Raw genomic sequence first — 21,108 nt, 5'->3', positions numbered from 1 at the left:
TTCTTTTGTACTGCAAATACTGATTGTGTCAATTTTCCTATATTGCAAAAAATATTTCAAGAAAATACAAAAATATGCAATATTTCTTTCATTGACAAAAACCAATCAGCATAAATATTAAACATTTCAATGATTTCCATATATAGTTTTAATATACACATGAACATCTAAAAAATCTACACACATTTATGTGTGATTAATACCTTTTTTCAATCACACAGTCTGACACATTGTTTTTTTCCTTTTTGACTTATATTTACAAAATATACACAATCCGGCTTGTTTGATGTTTTTGTGTGAATGGTAAAACTCATGGGATGGCATGAAGCACATAGGAATGTCAGTCAGGTTACTTTTAAGCGTCATCCTACTGTCCATGAACATTGACTCATCGGCGACCAGTGCCTCCACTACGAGTACGCCCTCGTTGTCTTATGGGAACAGGAATTTCATGATCCGCTGCGTCGGAGGGATCTGAAATTTTAATAAGCAATATTATACATAAATGCTCATTGTAGTATAATGTAGTATGCATTACTGAAACAGTTTGATGCTAACACAAGAAAAGTGGTGCTCGTTTCTTAGCTAATCTTTATTTTTCTATTACTGTACATTCATTGCATATGAATTAAATAAACACTATACTTTGATATGTAGCAAAATAAAAACATATATGCATAAATCATTAAATGTATATTTTTGAAGGAAAAAAAATATACAAAACATACATCATATTGGCTATATTAACAGCAAAACAACAAAGAAGTTAAAAATACACACCTGAATTTTTTACCTGGACAGATGTAGTAGGTATAGATGACCGATTGGAAACTGTCTTTTCACTGTAACGGTCATCCGAATTCCCGTCAAACATGTCCAAATCAAACTTTGGATAATCACTGTCATTCACGATGAAATTCGGCACTTCTTGCCCGATATATCGGGTTTACTTTTAGCGGAAGCCAAATTTAAACAAACAGATTTGTCCAAAATTTAATCAAACTTTAAATGGTTGGAGAATTGTCTTTTTCACGTAATTTTCAGGAACCAGGAAGTGAATAAATGTTTTCATGTTAGTCTCGATCATCTAGACGCTTGCATCCGGGTCTATATCGTTCATTGACTCTAATTAGAGCGGCTGCATGATTGAGGCTAGCCGGTGTTTTGATAATTGTTAAGATCGAAAAACGCGGTTATAATGGAAAAGGCTACATTCTACTAAACAAATTAGCGCTCGTAAAAAAAAATTTTTTTAGATGGTGAGGGCGCAAGTTATAACAAATTAAAAATATTTTTTTTGGCTTTTCTAAAGAAAAAGGTGCGGGAAATCCGATGCACAAGTTATTAATTTGGTGAGGCCTTATCAGCATATCGTCATTGCTTAATATGTTCGAGGGTGGGGGAGTCAATGCCTTTCTTCCACTCCAGACAAGAGTGTTATACAGCTAATGCACGCAGTCTATACTATATTTATTCACACTGCAGCTTCGTCCGAACTACCTGCGATACTGTACAGAAGCATAATAGTGAAGATTCTATTACTGAGAGTGTATAACACGCGGTGTATAACGTCACAAGTACTTAGACACGCAACAAAATTTGTTTTCGGTTTAAATTAAAATTTTGCCCAGTATATGCCGCTGCGCGTCTTGGAATTCGTGAAGTCAGTTACCATGTGGTACAACATTAACTGTTTTATAAGATTGGTAAATGGTTTAGTATATATGCATATATTTATAATTTTTGACACAGTTATATTTGTTGTTGTTTTTCATAGGATGAGCTTTCGGAAATCTCTACAATTAGCATTTTTCGCCATCTACCGAATACTTTTTTGTATACAAGACTCCATTCGAGTGTCTCTTGTTGACAAGTGTATGGAAATATATCAAGTAACAAAAGTGTAATACTAAATGGATCGTCGTAAACTTTTTAGTTTGGCTCGAAAATAGGACAGTCATGTGGCAAGAATATATTTTTATCTCACGCTTTACTGTACCTGGGCGCAGGGTTTCATGGTAACCTTTGCTAAGCTACATGCCAATTCAAGAACTTTTGCTTATGACTATTTTCTCCAAATTTAGTTTTCATGTACACTAATTTGCATGGGTACAACATCCTTTTTCAATTTGGCATGGTGTGTTAAGAGGTTGAACAAATTTTATGAAGAATTAAATTATCAGACATTTGTTGTTGTTTTTGTACATAAACAAAAAAGTATTGGGGTCGGGGCCATCCCCATGGGCCCTTACAACATTCAAAAACAGTAATATTCCATACAGTATGCATATAATTATCTAGTTTTAGTATGTGTGTATTTTTATTATATATTTTGGAATAAGAAAGAAATACTTATTTATACTTTATTGCACCTTTTAGTTTTAAACAATTACAAAGGTATTTCTTGAAATAGGAGCAATCACCAGAATGTAACAATATGATGTTGTTTCGAAAACTATTCCTCTTCTTGTAGCACTTTTATGTTTAAAACCAATGCATTTTGAAGTAAAGAATGTTAAAATCGTATTTCGTACAATTTGCAACACTCTTATAAAACTTGAAAGTATGACTGAGTTAAACTTGGGAAATACAAAATATCTCCGGAAACACGTGTCTGAAACAGCCGTGTCCGTTACATCCACGAGGACACCTGTCTGAAACATCCATGAGGACATCTGACTGAAACATCCCCGAAGACACCTTTCTGAAACATTCCGACGTACATCTGTCTGAAACATTTCCGGGGGACACCTGTCCCCGGGCCGACGTGTCTGGAACATTCACGAGGACGCCCGTAGGAGAAACATCCATGAGGACATCTGACTGAACCATTCCAGAAGACACCTGTGTGAAACATTCCCGGGACACCTGTCGGAGAAACATCCATGAGGACATCCGACTGAAACATTCAAGAAGTCACCTGTGTGAAACATTCCCGGGACACCTGTGTGAAACATTCCCGGGACACCTGTCTGAAAGATTTCCGGGACACTTGTCTGAAAGATTCCCGGATTAATTGTCTGAAACAGTATTGATCCTCCGTCGTAACATTCCATTATTGCAGTAGATAGCGGAAAGTCGAGATTCCCTTTGCGTAGCGAGCTCTCAGAAGAGTGTGTTTTATTATCATAACAGTGTGATATTCAAAAACCTTTTATACAATTTGTTATATCATACTTCAATACTCAGATTGAAATATTGACTTAATTATATAATAACTAAACAGATGTTCTATTATGGCAGCATGAACGTGTTATATAGTTCAGTCCTTAGTGAGTGCATGGTTTTTATGCGATATATGCTAGTGTACCATCTTTTAAGAGTTCATAATGTTTAAGTGAGAACATACTTGCTTGTATATGTTAAAAGGAAAACACACACTCGATATGAACATTTCAGCGCAACATTAATAGGAGGGACTATTTATCGGCAAATATGCTAAAATAGAACTGCCATAAAGCTCTTACCCTAGAAGTGGTTTGCACTAAAAAGCTCAATGTAAGAGCCTGGGCTTTACTCAAAATAACAAACACAAAACAATGGAATTTAATAGACATACCAAAACGGATTTATAACGAAAAATAAAGCGAATCACTATAAAATACCAAATATATCGTTTATTAAATTGTGTTGGAATCTCTAAACAATGCATTTGAACAATTTCCCTTAAAGCTTAGAAAACAAACAACAGACATGATATACAGATAGAGAGACAGTCTTCGATAACACTTGCTTTATAAAATGGAATAAAAAACAACAACAAAATATGAAGAATATAAATGTAAACTTGTTTTTGACTATAGTTTGTATGCACTGTGCTGTTTATGGAGTTTTGTGCTGTTCTTCCATGTTTCTTGTTTGTGATTTTATGTTCTATGTCTTTGGCGTTTACCAAGTGCCATTAAACCTGGTTTATGTTTAAACTCTTTGCTACTGAGCTTGTTGCTGTGGCTTTTCGCATAAATATTTATTATATAAACATATTATTTGACTAAACATTTAAGAAATTAAATAAATCGGAAATTGACATAAAAGCATCGTCCATCATTTTGACGACTAAAGATTATGCATTCGCACAGTTTGGAGAAGAACAAAACTAAACGTTATTTAGAGCAGTGTAGTTTTATTTGATGGGAAATAATGTAAATTGTCGTACAGAAAGACGACGGTCATACATCATTATTGCTATATACGATGATTTCCGTCTCCAACATCATTTAAATGACATCAGAGACAATATCTTGCTAGCACACAAGAGTCTTTGATTCATTTTCATGTTTCATATAACATTAAAGAACAATCTTATACGACGATAATGATCTAAAGAGTTCATGCACTTTGAAATTTCAATCGACGAGAAATGTTACCTTGAAAGCAGCCAGAATGTGCGTGAAACAAACAATACGCCATGATTGATTTATGATCAAAGATAGACGCATGTTTGTCTTGTTTCTATTCTGAGACTTATGTTGGCACCATGATATCTTCGTTTTTGTTGCCGTTATATCTACCGTTTACTAATAACTAGTTCGTAGTTTTCAATAAATTTTGCAAGAATGGATTATGTCTGAAAGATTCTAAATAAGTGAATGGCTTATTGGCATGATAGATTGTATTTTTGTTAATAGAAAACATTCATTGTCTTTTAGGATTCAAACGATAAATTGAATTTATTTTAAATTTATAGTTAAACGTTATTGTATTTGCATAGGCCCTACCAAAGTGTTTTTATCTTAGTACGAAAACCTATCTAGCTATCCTGAAAAATACAAATGAGCTCCGAAAATAAAACAATAACTAAATGAGTGATGTCCGATATAGAACATAATCACCAGAGGATCCTTAGTCCATTCTTGATCAATTGCAATACAGATTTCCATGACAAATGAATGTTTATATAAGAACTTGATTTAAGTGCGTTGATCATGGGAATCACACAGAACGCATCACTTTCTGATATCAAATACCAAATATATAAGTACAGAGTTTGAAGTATGTTGCATTTTTTGTGTTCTGTTTGCCTTTTTAAAAATAAGAATGACCGGAACATACTTAATAAAAATGTGCAATATGTTCGGATTTTACGATAGCTCAACATCAAGACCTGGATAGGATTGAAGTATTTGTTAATCTTATTTATTGCGATAGATTATACGCGCTGTATCTTTTGTTTCCTTGGAAATGGTAAAAAATACAACTTTTAATTCAGTTTCAATTAGTTGGTCGAAATTGTTTGCGTTGCAGAATTCATTTATGTTTTTGGTTGCTTATTTTTATTGTACAGAAATCAATGCCTGGACATATAGTAAATGCATGTTGAAAGTTACCAAAACTATACATCATACATCTTTAAAATATGTTATGTTTTTTCAATGGTAGTCTTATCCTAATAATACCTATGATTTTTTTCTGTCTCATTGGAAAATCCGTGCACATGCGGAAGCCGGTAACTATACTTCGATAGCGTTTGAAGCTCGAAAGGTGAATTTGATGTGATAAACATATCTGTTTTTTTATAAATAGTATGTATATACTGTGCTGCTTGTGGCGTTTTGTGCTGTTTTTTCATGTTTCTTGTTTGTGATTTTATGTTATATCTCTTTTGCGTTTACCCAGTGCAATTAAACCGGGCTTACGTTTAAACTTTTTGCTACTGAGCTTGTTTCTGTAGCTTTTCGCATAAATATTGGAAGGTGTAAAGAACTAATCCTCAGGGATGTTTACCATCTTAATCATCAAAAGTTATGCTATAATTATTCTGGCCTCTGGTTGACGAACTTGATGATGATTTTTATTTTTCAGTGGCCCTAGTAATATTTGATATGCATGTGCACTGCGTACTTACATTTCACAATCAGCGCCAAAAATATTTACTTTTCTCAATTAGTGATCATAGGACATTGCAACCTATCACTTAATTGTTAATTTGGCATCGATATTCCTATCAAGACTGCGGAGGAAGCTATTCAAAGAGAATGTGGGAGGAATGTAACACTATAACAACAAAATCGCTACACATTAAGTTGTTACAGTAGACAGATTAAACATTACCGCGAATTCTACTTCGTCCGTAATGTGGGTAACTGTAAACGATCGAATTAATTTCTGAACAATTTAATTGTTATCTGAGATGTATGTTTTTGTTGTAACAACTCTGTACTGAATGCACGTGTTTTATGTTTTGAATGAAGATTTGGATATCGTTGAAAATGGCGATACCATTTAACAGAGACATTTTTGACGTTCGTATTTGCATTTAAAACAGTGACTGTCTTTTTCTCAATGTGTCCAACATTAAAGGAAAACACAACTCTTTTAGAACTAACAGTTATACATGTCCTACGGTAATGGTAAAGTATGTACATGGTACATATACTTCTATTTCTGTACTTATTTAATTATATCAGGATTATCATAAAGTCGATTTAGCTTAAAGGTATCCTCGTGCAAATATCTGTAAAATTATGCTATGTACTTAAGCGCTAAATACCGTTATAGATTACATGATCAATTCTTCCATCGTTTTGTAATAAAATGTTGAGCTCTCTTTTCTTAGATACCTTCAGTAGGTCTTCTGTTTAAAGCAGATATTTTTATCTTTATTTTATATGATATTATCAAGAGTTTGTTTGCTGCACAGTATTCAGAGAAAATTGCAGATTGCTACACTGAAGATGATGCAAGCGCCTCTTGTATATACTTTAATGCCATACCAAATCGTTTGTATGTTTAGCGTCCTCGGGCGGATACGTTTTGAACTTCCCGATGGAAAAATGTATTATTTTTATAATTCTGACAACAGAACACACGTGCAAGCAAAATGTTTCATACGCTGTACTACTATGAATGGTATTCTATTTCAGAAAAAGGTGCATTCTGTATGATTTCTAAGATGAACACACTTGTATTTGAACTAATTTTGCAGGGGAAATCTATATTACAATTGAGAATAATCCAGAATGAACAAGGGAGCTATGGAGTTTATGACCAACATAGGATACTACTCATTTAGTGATCGTTAATTTTCGAGTCTCGTTTATTATTTTCTTCAGGACAGCTAGATAGGTCTTCGTACAGGTGTTGATGTTAAACATAAACAACAATTTGGTACGGCCTAATGTTGTATAGTCCATTGTTGCCTAATGTACACTTTACAAATTTCTAACTTGTCCCTTACGTATTTAGTTATCAAGTGGAGGATTTCCTCAACACTTCATATGAAAGTAATACATTTTATACATCCAACAACAGCAAATCTACTGCAACGATATATTAAAATTCAAAAGAAGAAGAGAGGATAATTCTAAAACTCCTGCATCACTTCAAACAGTGAAATTCGCGAAATGGCACAAATCTATATTCTTGCGCAAAAGTTTAAACTGTGACCATCACTCAAAAACCGTTTAGATATTGACACTAACAAATTACAATAGGTTTAGGGTTACGATTAGGGTTAGAATTTAGGATCAAGGCCCGCTACTCTGGCTTAAACTTAATTTCGTCGCGTCATGTCATAGTCAACTGTGGAAAACCACAGAAGTGAAAAGTGTGTCCATCAATGCTTAAATATCATAATGAGTGTAAGTACTAATGTATGACTATCGTGGTGTCAGCGAGTGCTTTATAATCTCAATTATGTTTTGTTTAGAGTTGTGTACAAAGTGTGAAAACTTAGTGTTCTCCCACACTGGCCCCAATATCACAGAAATTATCAAGTCAAATACAAATCTCAATCTCAATAATAAACTCAAAACTTCAGGGACAAGCCCAGAAGTCGAAAATAAACCTTATTTAGAGCTCCTGTCAAAAGCCCAAACAACAATGAACTAGGTACACAGACGACTAGCAAAACTAACATACAACCTTACATCCAAACACCATAAACAGACGACACACGCATCAAGATAACATTACCGATAACTGATGGATTATAGCCGCCCTGGAACGGTCAGTAAAACACGAGTCTCATTTTACCACATAAGAACACACAATGTTTAAATCGTGTTCTCATAAAACGGTCGAAAAAACTGTTGTCAACATTTCAAACAACAAAATTCTAGAGAAAATTATTTGAAAGCTTTTAATAAAAAAAAAACATGTGAGGATTGTGTTACAGCTAAACATGTAAACGATAAATTTGATGAAATTTGTTAATTCTTTGGTTTTATAAATACAAGCCCAAATGGTTATTAATCGGTCATTGTTTATTAAAGAATCATTTTGAACAAATCAAATAATTTAATGTACAATGTAGGCAAACGATAACCTTTGGACAGTATAGAAAGGTTGTATAGTGACCAAAACAATTGTTTCTGCATCCGATTGTATTATACCATTGGATGCAGAAACAATTGTTTTGACCAAATCAAAACTTCAAGTAAAATGCTTTTTCAAAGTGTTCAGCTATTGTGTTCAAATGGGAATATAATGCAATATGATGTTACTTAGGCTCAATCTAGAACTCATTCGCATTTCACATGATATTCACATTTTATAAAACATTTTTTGAGATAGAAATTGGACCTAGTAAAAGAAATAATAAAATAGGCAATCAATTTAGAATTGATTTTGTTTTCGTTCGTCGATACTTTACATTTGTAAAACATTCAATGTGAAGTTATTAATATACACTCGTTAATTGCTACAAAGGTTTCTAGTTGGCATTCGCCATTGTTGACGGTATATTTTCCTTGTTTTTCTTGATTCATATCTGTTTTCCATCTTTCACAATTTATAACTATACAATAGGGTTTTATCCTTAATTATTTCACAGAAAATACAACTGTCTGATAGCTTAAAAAGACGTCAGCTATTTATTTCCACAGATAAGATTTTCATCGTTATTTCGATGACTGCACGAAGAATATTTATTGGATTTCTGAAAAAAAGTGTAAAATATTTATTAAATTAAAAAAGCAACTACATTAATTTCTCGTTGATAGATGAAACTTAAATTTCATATTACACAGTATTATTCCTAGTACGAATATTGAAGCCACAGGTCAAAAGCTTTTTAAGCTCGTTTTTAAATTTCAAATCCATGGCAGCATAGATAAAAGGATTAACTAGATTGTTTATTAGGAACGAAAAAAACAAAACTTGGTAGAAGTTGCCTGTTGGTAAGGTATTTTCTTTCTCCTTTGAAGTAAACGTACTCCACAGCTGCAGGCTAAGGTGAGGTAAATAGCTGACAACGAAAGCGACAGTTACAAGCGTTAACATTTTAGTAACACGTAATGTCTTCCGTCCAGATTTTGACGACAAACGCCGTAACACTTTACTGGCCCACTTCGATGATCTGTCCCGTAAATTATTTCTGATTCCAGAACCTCCTGCGACTTTAACACTATCACGTGACGTCACACTTACTTGACCACGTGACATTCGGTGATTTTGCTCCTTGTTTGAGGAGTTGACATCCTGCTGATATGTGGAATCGGAATCGTTTACGTCGTCCTCGCTTTGAGGAACCGAATCTTCCGACTTCACATTGCACTTTTCGGATGCCCTCATTCGCTTTGCTATGCTATCTGTACCCATTCTGGATACGGTTCTTGCTATTCGAATATAACATACTGCCATAATGGCCGTTGACAAAAATGCAAGAGCTAGCAGATAGATGTTGAACATTTTTGGCCAGAATGTGTCACTAAAATGATCGGTAACAAAGCACTTTGTGCCAGTGACATTTTTATATCCTGTCGGAATAGTTTTGTTCCCATAAAGCACTAATGCTGGGCTGGCGGAGATGGTGGAAATTACTAGCAGCACAACATATATCGCCTTCTTCGCCATAGGGATACTGAACTGCGATTTAAGTGGCGTACATATCTTTCTACTTCGTTCAATTGCAATAAGAACCAACGTCAAACTCGAGGCTACACACGTATAGTATAGTATAAATCTGAATATTTTACAGGTGGCGACGTCATGGTAATTAAATGCAAAGAATGACTCCGCGATTGCCCACGGTGCACCGACCGCACACGCGAAAAAGTCATAGATGGCAAGAGTAATTATAAAACATCTATGCGTTGATGGACTGAATCTAAAGTAAAATATCAGCAAGACGAAAATGTTTCCTACCATTCCAACTACCATCAGAATGCACAGGTACACTATAGAGCCAACGAGAGTCGAAGCCTTCTCCAAACTGAGGTCGGCTTCCGTCCAGTTCCTATCCTCATCCACATGAGAATGAGGTGAATACATCTCTGTCAGGTATAGTGAGCTATTGGCCGTCTGACAGACCTTCAGTTGCACTCATTTTTTTCTTGGTGCAACACATATCCACTTTGTCCTAGTTAATAAATTTTATCAGCCATTAGCCATAAACTATCATATTATCTCCTTCACGATCAAAGTAATTCATTCCATAATTCCAGGAAAAAAAGAATAATCGCCAGGAAGGTTCCGATAACACTTTACATTTAATTTAAACACAAACTTATAATCAGTTTCAATATCAAACGTTATTTCAGTTTAACGACACTACTCACATGTTTCATTGACATGATATGGCTAAGTAATACAGGAAAGAAACAGTCAAATAATTGACATTCGATCTTCCTTCTTACTGCGATAGTAATCTAATATCCTTGTACGAGTTTAAATTAACACACGTATACTCCAACATAGAAGTTTTTTTCGAGTGTAACATAGAGGCAATTCAATTATTTTTACATTTCGCGTTATGTAGTTGTTTCTAGTCTGTGTGAGCTGTTTTCATGTATAACAATTCGAGCTAACATCAGAAGGTGTTTCAAAACTTTAATGAAATGATGGTTTTTGTTTTACATTTTCACACGTGTTGTTGTTGACTTTGCTATCAAACTTAAACGCGATCTCGGAAAAATGACAAAACTTCATTTTCTATAACCTTTAGAAGAAAACGTCAGCACATGCGACGAATAAGTAAAGTAGAACATTTAAGACATAGCTTTTATGCTTCATTTAACCAGTGAAGCATACTGACTTTCATTCATCTGTTTTCGTCGTGAAATGAAATTTGGAAATCCAAGCCGAAAATCCGTCTTTTAAACCTTTACTGCAATATCAAATTCATCTTTCTGTTTGCTTCTTTGTTTGCATATCAATAGTTCTATCGTGTGAGGAGGATAACTGTTTATGTTGATGGCCAACTACTGACGGGACGTCAACAGCAAATACGTTATATTCTCAGACATACGAGAGTTAAATGTATACTCAGCAAATTGCTACTACACCCAGAAACACTAAATTGGGTTAAAGTCAGCAAATAGCTGTTACACTCAGAAACACTTATATAGGGTTATAATCAGCAAATAGCTACTACACTCAGAAACACCCAACTAGAGTTATATTTAGCAAATAGCTTCTACCCTCAGATTTTCTCAATAATAGTTATATTTAGCAAATAGATTATACCCTCAGATTAATCAGCTAGAGTTATGTTGTCATAAATTGGGCCTCAAAAGTTCGAGATGTATAACAACGCTCAGATTTTAATGATGTTTGGTTATTCCCCGAATCAGTGAATATGTCTGCATTTGTACTCTGCTTAGAAATAAATTACGAGATATTTATATTTCAGAATGGAGAGTGGGTATGGATAGCTGTAGTTCATTAAATATATATTAAGAATTTAAATGTAATTACCAAGTTTCTAGTGATATTTATTTGTTAGACAATATCAAATACAGACAAGTGCTTGCATAATTACGGCTATCTTCCCATAGGTTAAATATTGAAGTTGGCCGACATAATGGTATTGCAAGACATGATAGAAAATGTACCTTAACGATATAGAAGACGAGTACCATGTCCACTATATGCTGATATTCGTAGAAGGTATTTGCCAAATTACTATTCAAGACATCCTAGTATGGAAAAATGTATTACTCTACTGCAAATAGATGATAAATCTCTTCTGGTTAAACTAGCGGTTTATTGTTTAAAAGCTTAAAAGCTTTCAAAGAAAGAAATGATTATGTTTGAATACATTTATGCTTTTTCTAGAAATATTTATATCCTTGTACTGGATGTTATTCCACGTGTTTTATATATGTCAAGATTAGTTGTATTGGTACTGTTATCTTTGCACGTATAACTATTTAGCACCGTTATTAAATCACTGTATTCCTTTAAAGTACCATTGCCTAACATTTGCCTAAACGTTCCTCTATGGAGAGTAGAGAGTGAACACTCTCACAGGTATCTATCTATAGGCGAGATGAAAGCTGTTGTTGTTGTTGTTGTTTTCTCTATCACTATATATAGAAATTGAATAATGATTCATGCATTTATTCATCTATTTATTGTTTATCTGTATATGTATGCGTATTGTGTATGTTGTGTAATGTGACGATGAGCTGTTGATATGCCTAAGTCAAAATAAATGTTCTGTTCTGTTCTGTTCTGTTATAATTAGCAAATATCTTCTACCCTCAGATTTACTCAACAAGAGTTATAATAAGCAAACAGCTTCTACCCTCAGATTTACTCAACAAGAGTTTAAATTAGCAAATAGCTTCTTAACGCAGAAATATTCCTCTAACTTAGGTTATAATGATTTCATACAGAAAAAAATATTACATAAACTTGCCATTAAGAAATTAACAATAATCTTCTTTTCTGGTCTTTTTAACCTATTTTATCGTCAACAAAACACAACTGCACCCACACTTACTTTGATGTTATTATATAAATTGTTTATGTATACATGGCATTTGATTATCTTTATACGCAGGAGTATGTGAATGGCTGAATGATATTTTGTTGGAAGTACGTTCATGACAACGGATGACTACATATCAAGCAGCACACTGTTCTTAAAAACGTTCTATAAAAGCATACATTTTAGAAGCAGTCCTGTTCATAAAATAAGATAAGTAATCAGGAATTTTTTGTTCTGGCCTGAACGCTCGGCACTTCGTTAGTTCAATGGACAAGGAGAAATGCAACGCAGGAACATTGAAGGTTCTGTTTCACTTTAAATAGATTGATATTTTTCCGACAGTTTTGCACAACTTGTAGCCCAATGAGTTCCCATGGTGTGGCGACGAGTTTTACCGATAACACTTGTTTCCCTTTGACTGTTCTCAGTAAAACGAACTATTTTATGTCTGACTTTTATTAGAACAACTACATACACAAGTCCAGTAGCCGAAATTTTAAACATAAAGCCATTTCAAAGCAGACACACGGAACAACAACCCAAAACTCACCAAACAACACACTACAGATATAATACATGAATCTAGGGCTGTTTATCAAGGATTGTTAGGTACCGCCTTGGAACGGTTAATAATATGTTTATTTACTAGGGTTTAAAACTAGTTTGTGTGCACAACCGCACTGCTACGAACCAAATTGTCCTTACTTAATATCAAGCTGATACTATCCATTGATAAATAGCTTTGATATATTTTAATCGTTCTAACTGTGTTGGTACTTTCTGTGTTTCTATTTTTCCATTACTGCAAATACTTTTTTTTTAATTTAAAATACAACATATTTCTTTAAAATTTATACAGGTTATCTTATGTAAGTTCAAGTGATCTAAAATATACGACATGAAGACCCTGTGTGTTCTGAGGAAGTTCTATAAAATACGAAAACACATAAATTTTCTGATAAGACTTGACAATTATTTCGGCCTTGATATATACGCGTCAGTACAAGAAACTGTTCATATCTCATGACCTGGCAATAATTGTGTCAAACCTTATCGGCTATTTTCATTCTATATGGGAGATAGCAATGTAAGACATAAATTATTAAATTAAGAACAGATCTGTTATTTTTCTTTGTTGTGTGTAGGCGAAGATTTATTTACAGGGTAATAATGAATTTTTACCAATTTGTTTAGTTGCATCTTATTGTGAAGGTTTGAATGCGATGAATTCAACATTGACGAGAGCAAATCAATTACAATTGCCATGATAAAAGAAATGGGTGTACCTTAAACTCACTGGATATCAATTTTAACAGGGCATATATGACAGCATATGCAAATTGACAGTGTATAGCAAATATACGTATATTTCCATGACAATTGCAAATGGATTTATTGAGATTAAGAATGTGTTTTCAGGTAGAATGACGTCACTGGCACTGTTTGTGTTATCTAGCGTAGCAACAGCAGCGGGTAATCCTTTTCTCGTTACGCTCATAAGCCACGAACGAATTCAGTATTATTAAAGTAAACGAAGTATTATCAAACATCGAAAATGAAATACGGAAGTTTATATTACTTTTTTAACTTTAAACATTTAATATTATGACATGTATGTAAATATGTATATATTGCAGTTATTGTTTGTTTTGTTTTATATTTTTAAACATTGTAGTATCGTTTTTTACATCAATCTGATTCGATATATTTATTATACTTATGTGAAAAACTACAGAAACAAGCTCAGTAGCAAAAAGTTTAAACATAAACCCCGTTTAATGGCACTGGGTAAACGCCAACGACATAGAACACTAAAACAAAATGTCACAAACAAGAAACATGGATCAACAGCACAAAACTCCACAAACAGCAAAGTCTTCCTAAACATATACAATGATAATTGTTCAGTGTAAAATCACTGTACCACGAGTGAAATATTGTTTTGTGTTCACGAGGTGAAATACATTCCGATCTAAAATTGAAAAGAACATTTGTCTAAATATTATATGCTTTAAAGGGATGCAAAATGTTAGTTTTTTTTAGAAAAGCGCGCCAAATTGTATCAGAACGTAACGTCATTTTGGAAGATGTCGTTCAACTTGAGCCCTAGGTCTGTGCGCGCTGACGTTTGATTTGGAATTGTGACCGGGGCTATATTTCACAAGAGTGAATACTATCAAAATATTTCTGTACTGTTTGAAACATTGAGTCATGATTTTTTATTTGACTAATAAATATTTATAATAACTTAGTTTATATCAGGTTTTAATTACACCTGCCTGCAGTGCGAGGATGCATATCACCCGTACTCATGCACAACCGTGCAACACTGCGGTCCACACGAAGTAAGAGCTGTTTCATTCACTACAGATGTGTGACAAATTACTGTAACGCCGTAGTTTGGTGTGATCGAGGTTTGGTGGTAATAATGACCGTGGAATAACGATGATGATTTTACTTCTCGTTCCCCTTCATGAGCCTTGTTTGTTCACGTATACCCACCAAATTGGTAATCCAATGCTATATGCGATACAATAGTACACGTACGTTGTATAAATATTTAATTGCATGATTATGTACAGATTATACAAATATTGTCCCGATATAGAGAGTCACACTGTATTTGTACTTTTAGCAAATTTACTTTGTTATGTATTGGACTCTTATCTTTTCCTAAACAGAAGATGAACTTAAGGCTTGAAGAAATATAGAAATGTTGATCAATCGGAAACTAATTAAGATCGTGTCGAAACACTCAGAATAGAAATATTGGACTCATGTGGTAAAGGCAACATTCAGTCCTTGCAGCACCAAGAACGTTGTACTGATGGAATGAATAGTTAGTAAACTATGTTAACCATTGTATTTCCTAATTCAAGTCATTCTCACGCATCTGTTTAATCATGCAGCCATATTAATTTGATTTAATTCTTCATAATATTGTTTGTTATAAATATATGAATTGACTGTGTCAGTACGTTTGAAGGTATGTGCAATGGAAGCCTACTGGACGTCCGCAACCCTACAGTACAGATTGAAATGCACAGATGAATTGGTAAGAACTATTAGCTTTTTACTGAGCATTACGGGTTTGTCATTTCAAGCTACTTTCGGTTATTCTGGTTTTCTCAACAACGATCACGTAACATTGTGCCATCGAGCGTGATTCATATTATGTATGATTTTAATGCCTTGTTTTGCAATCGTTGTATATGTAAAACAATCCAATAAAAGGTCCTTGCTTTTCAAGTTTTGCAGTACCGGCGCACTAGCAGTAGGCCGGCGAAGTTCATCTGAAACTGTTCTATGTTTCGAATGTTGCCATGGAAATTTGTGTAACATGAAGACGTGCAAAACTGGTAAATTTGTTATTTCTTATTTTTAAAGCAGAGACGTCCAAACGATCAGATTAAAAGTACATATACGAAAAATAATGTTTAATAGAAAGTGACAAGTGTCTTAAACTGTGCGCATTTTTAAAGGGTAAAGAAAAGACAAACATAAAATAAAAATAAATCAAATATATAGGGGATATTATGATAGGACGCTTTTCTGGGAACCTGTATGCAAGTCACCAGAAAATCGTTTTATCGTAATATTCCATTAATTATATACCTGCCTATTTGATTATTCCTTTTTATTTTTCGGTTTCAAATTGATTTAAATTTTACCGCCATCTGTCAAATGCGCGTATGAATTGGAATGTGTTACGTAGTTTTGTGTTATGAAGTCAAGGGAGGCTACTACAGCGAAACGAAGTCAGAAGGTACAGATTTCACTTAATTGAGCAAAAAAAGAACAAAATATTTTATGTCTTAGCAAAATTAACAAATTGCTTAAACGAAAACAATTATTAAATGTCACAGCACAAAAAATAACGGTACTTATTTTACGAATGTACACTGATCGACATTTCCTGCATAACGCGGCCATTTTTAACAAAGTAAATAATCGTGGGATTTTTTGACATCATTTAATGCAGAATTGAAGGAAGATCGTGAGTCAATCGCTATTTTTATCGATGACGCGAATTCGCCTTCTTCTGCTCATTTTTGTGATAATAAACATGGATAGTGCAACAATTTATGAACTTCGAAGTGCCAAACAGCTAGTTCACTGAAGTAGCTGTCTAGATATATTAGAAGTAATCTCTGTTTCGTGCTTATCCTCATGGTTCTTTGAAGAACATGAGAACCATGCTCTAGAATATTTTACATATACATACTTCTGGAGCGTGGGTACAGTTAAATAATTTAATGTATTTAAAAGTTGACAGGTTTTACCATTTTTTTTTGTCACGTTATTTTCAATAAGGCGAAAGTAGTTCCGAGATTACACACGGTACTCGCATGATACGGAATCAGAAAACGACGGTATCATGATACGGATTTTTTAATATGGCCTGCTGTATTTTCATTGTTGGATATGGATAAAGAATTTGATAGGCATATAATAAATAAATATATATTTACATATATAACTAATTGCAAAAATCCATCATCTGATTTCGATGTTTACTGTATATCGCTCGATTAAGAACGATCACATGACGATTACGTGAAAAGGCGATCCTAAAAAACAGTGCTTAAATGTTTCATAAAAAGATGCCTAGAATAACGATGTCACTATGCATGCGGATGTTTTGGTTTACTTTGCAAAAATAATCATTAAGTAAGTAGCATTATGCTACACTCTTTTATCAAGTGTAGTTATAATGATGGTACACCATTTTATAAAAACTTTGAGAATATTTTACCTTGAATTAAAGATAAAATTTGTGCTATAATACGACCAGGGCTGGAAAGAACGTTAAGCACATAATTATATATATATAACATGGGTAACCTAAGATTATTATATATATATATATATATATATATATATATATATATATATATATATATATATATATATATATATATATATATATATATATATATATATATATATATATATATATTAGTCATAATCATATTATCAGAGTAAACAAAAAGGATTTGGACATTCCAAGAATAATTTTAAATCCTTAACTGGCTTCAACTTAAATTTAATCTTTACTTTATTAATGCATTGTGTTGACACTTATGCAATTTTGACCTTTTTGGAAATAAAAACTGTTTAAACCAATTTAGACTTTGTTTCAACAGAAAATCTTAGGTTACCCATGTTTTAATATAATGGCTAATCTTCTTAGTTGAAGCGCTACCAACTATAAGCGTGTCCATAAGTGTGTATACATTAAGATAAGTGTGCATACATCAAGATAATTGAAGAAAATTGTTTTGAGAAATATATTGTCGATGTAAAATTCCAAAACAACCATGGTATGGATAGTGGGGAAACACCTTCCGTTATTAAATATAGTATCGTCCGGTACAGCCGAAAACGTATGGAGTTCCTCACGATTTTGTACGGAGAGTGCCGATGTCGATGGTATCCGAGGTAAACTGATGCTACCCGAGTTGTATCACAACATTTAAACCTAAAGTATAAGGATTGTGCTTTCGGACCATCATGTTATCCACATTTCCCATAGTGCTTTAATATCCGAAATTAATGGCTTAACCAGAAATAGATTTTTTTTATACTTTTCCTAATCTCACGTGAAACCTGACAGATACTTATCGGATTTTGTTATTTCTTTGTTTGTTACTTAAACATATTAGTTCTTATGACAGCATTATTTAATCACATTAAACGTGCACTTTCCTGTTTGATCATTTTCTGAAATTTTAAACGCACCCTGTGTCTGTAAAGTAAGCATTCCTAAGCATATGTCTTTTTAATAGTTCTTTTCCATAAAACTTATGGGTTATATATTATATTTTTTGGCATGGTTATTCAGTTTTATCCACAGTTTTAGACGCGTCAGTTGGTCCGGTGTGCTATTCCTGTAACAGTACTCTTGGGATAGAGGATTGCAACCAGGTCAAACATTGTGCCTTAGATGAGGTTAGGGCTCATACATGGTTATTGTGTTATTATCAAACTTTCTACATAAAATAGTAAAAATCAGATAAAAATCAGCAAGTTGCATCGAAAACTATATCAATTTTATTCTCTATTTTTGAGATGTAGAACAATGTACTATCACAATATATCATTAAGCTCTCTTTGGTGTGATTTTAGTTAATTTCTTTGTAACCATAACTGATACATTATTGTAATTGTGTACATTCATGTATTCAATTATATTTTTGACCTTTTTCGTCTTTTAGATCTGCCAGATATCGCTTTTACCCAGAATTCCAGGTTTAGAAATGGAAAGATATTCTACAGGCTGCATTCCTAAACATGTAAGATATTGAAAACTGACACAAAATTGATTTAACTCATCATTCTTCTCCAGTACTGGGCCATTGAACTTGTCAGAACAGTTATTTACTAAAACGATGTAACGTTAACTACAGCACAATATTACTTTCTAATACTGTGATATGGTTTAATTGGTTACTAATCAAAAGTCAATAAAAACACTAATAAATAAATAATACCACAACACACGATGCAATTATATAATTCTGCATTTTTCAGTCAAGCCGATGCAACCCCTCCAACCCTGCAGTGAGTGATGCAGATGGCTTTACTAATTCTCCGGTGTGTTCTTCATGCTGTGATACCGACCTCTGTAACGCTTTCAACCCGTGTACTTCCACACCAACAAGTGCAACCACTTTTGCCTCAACTTCATCTGCTATTTCAGGCGAGCTAGTGATATCATATGTGCTTGTTGCATTGGCTTTCATAAATAAAACCCTTCGCTTTATTCAATTACATAAAAATAATAAAACACCAATCAGTTAGCCAAATTATCCCATTTGAAGTCCGTTTTATGAGGCTTCTTTGTGAAAGTGGATAATTGTGCTTTTCAACAAGATCCTAGAAATAACTTGATGCTGAGTCTCGCCCTGTAGGTGCCATGGTATTCGTGTTTTATCTTCTAATCTGACATCAACTCATGTTTCAGGTTATTCTTCAACTGAACAGTCAGTCAAACCGCCGACGTCAACAATAAAAGTACCAACTAAACCTGTCACTCTGTCTACACAAATACCACTTACAACCACACTGGAAGAGAGAGGTATTGTTTTGTGCTTTGAAAAGTTCATAACTGATAATATGTAATCATCAACTGTATAGTAAATGACCGTGATGGTTCTTGAATCAATTTACTCAATGACAAAACGTGTTTTCATTTGATAATATATCCCTATATTCATACATCCGTATCGAGATTCATGAGGCAGACCATTCCGTGTGTATGGAAATACAATTACATTGTAGTTTGTTACAAATTATTGTAACTTATCTACTCGGTGATTCTCAGTGTTATATAACTCGTTGCAGTTTGTGTGGACGGTCCATCTTGTTGGAACCCCAGCCAATGTGGTACCGACGTTAACAACTATGCTCACCTCAGCTGCCCTATATTGTGTGGAGTGTGCGCTGAAACCGGGTTTACCAGTAAAATTTATGTTATGATATTTTATATATTTTGTCAAAACAGTTTGTTATTCATAAAAATTACCAGTATAGGGCTATCTATCAGAACCAATTAACATATACAGCAGGATGATCAAGTTGGGTTAAGCATAACATTTAAATTATGTATAATGCTTTAGTCAAACTTCTTTTCGCACGGTAAACACTTCAATAACGCACAGTGTTTAGTCATCTACATGTATATTAAGCTAGCTCTATTACGCCTATACAACAAGGCAACTTTCATATAACGGATAAGTTTAAGTAATTCATGAGTAAAATAAGCTATCATGTGCTTATAAAAATATAATTTTATCATCGCCATCTGTCTCACCACAATACTCCTTACAATTCACAGAGTAATGCGATGATCGGTGTGAACCTCACTTTAAAAGACCGGATATGACGACAACATTGACCACATTGTTGCACAGTGGTACTGTAAAGGGCCGGGCAATTGATGTCCTTTATCGACCTCTAAATTTATGGATTTTGTACGATTATACGACATTAAACTTTGTTCTGAAATAAATGTTGATAAAAATGTCCATGTGTATATTTGTTTCCTATTGATACTTCGACCACACCATGTCTGGTAATCGGATATCTGATATATTTCCAATTTAAAGATAACAATTTTCATTGATAGTACACATAGAAAACTCAATTATAAAACGATTAAGGACAGGGTAAGTGTTAATAAAAGAATAAGCGCCTTTTTAAATATGATACAAATGCTTTGTTCAAGCACAATTTCTGTGAAATCCATCAGATATAAGGAACTGTTTTCTTCTGCTTGAAAAAGGGAGATTCTGGAAGAAAGTAGCAAAAATTGCAAGTAAAATTTACAAATGCCAATGGGATTTGTATCGACGTTGCCTATTTTCCAACCGTTATACGAGACTGTTCGATTCATTTCGATTTTTTTTATCTCCCAGAACTTTATTTTATTGTTTTATTCTGTTGCCGTT

At 33.6% G+C, this 21,108-nt stretch overlaps 2 protein-coding genes across 4 annotated transcripts; one reads left to right on the top strand and one right to left on the bottom strand.

Moving 5' to 3' along the window:
* Window positions 1–2,428: 2,428 nt before the first annotated feature.
* On the bottom strand, window positions 2,429–10,500 carry LOC128242595 (G-protein coupled receptor 83-like). 2 transcript variants are annotated; one of them, XM_052959814.1, is made up of 2 exons: window positions 10,087–10,500; window positions 2,429–2,899 (listed from the first exon to the last, which is right to left on the bottom strand). In XM_052959814.1, the coding sequence occupies exons 1-2, from the start codon at window positions 10,210–10,212 to the stop codon at window positions 2,633–2,635; spliced, it is 393 nt and encodes a 130-aa protein (XP_052815774.1). In that variant the 5' UTR covers window positions 10,213–10,500; the 3' UTR covers window positions 2,429–2,632. The 2 variants fall into 2 exon arrangements, with proteins under 2 accessions (XP_052815774.1, XP_052815773.1); XM_052959813.1 differs by lacking the exon at window positions 2,429–2,899 and adding an exon at window positions 8,040–8,878 and having other exon boundaries at window positions 9,114–10,500.
* A 3,229-nt stretch (window positions 10,501–13,729) lies between these two features.
* On the top strand, window positions 13,730–20,637 carry LOC128245002 (uncharacterized). Of its 2 annotated transcripts, none has more exons than XM_052963188.1 (11): window positions 13,730–13,742; window positions 14,075–14,128; window positions 14,918–15,000; window positions 15,642–15,710; window positions 15,906–16,014; window positions 18,513–18,607; window positions 18,874–18,951; window positions 19,190–19,358; window positions 19,623–19,736; window positions 20,003–20,119; window positions 20,496–20,637. In XM_052963188.1, exons 2-11 carry the CDS (start codon window positions 14,080–14,082, stop codon window positions 20,498–20,500), a joined length of 888 nt encoding a protein of 295 aa, XP_052819148.1. In that variant the 5' UTR covers window positions 13,730–13,742; window positions 14,075–14,079; the 3' UTR covers window positions 20,501–20,637. The 2 variants fall into 2 exon arrangements, with proteins under 2 accessions (XP_052819148.1, XP_052819147.1); XM_052963187.1 differs by lacking the exon at window positions 13,730–13,742 and adding an exon at window positions 13,757–13,819.
* Window positions 20,638–21,108: the final 471 nt, after the last annotated feature.

Source organism: Mya arenaria, chromosome 8 (assembly GCF_026914265.1).
Source record: "Mya arenaria isolate MELC-2E11 chromosome 8, ASM2691426v1".
NCBI lineage: Eukaryota > Metazoa > Mollusca > Bivalvia > Myida > Myidae > Mya > Mya arenaria.
The sequence above is the reverse complement of the archived record's forward strand: the minus strand, read 5'-3'. Positions and strand labels throughout refer to the sequence as shown.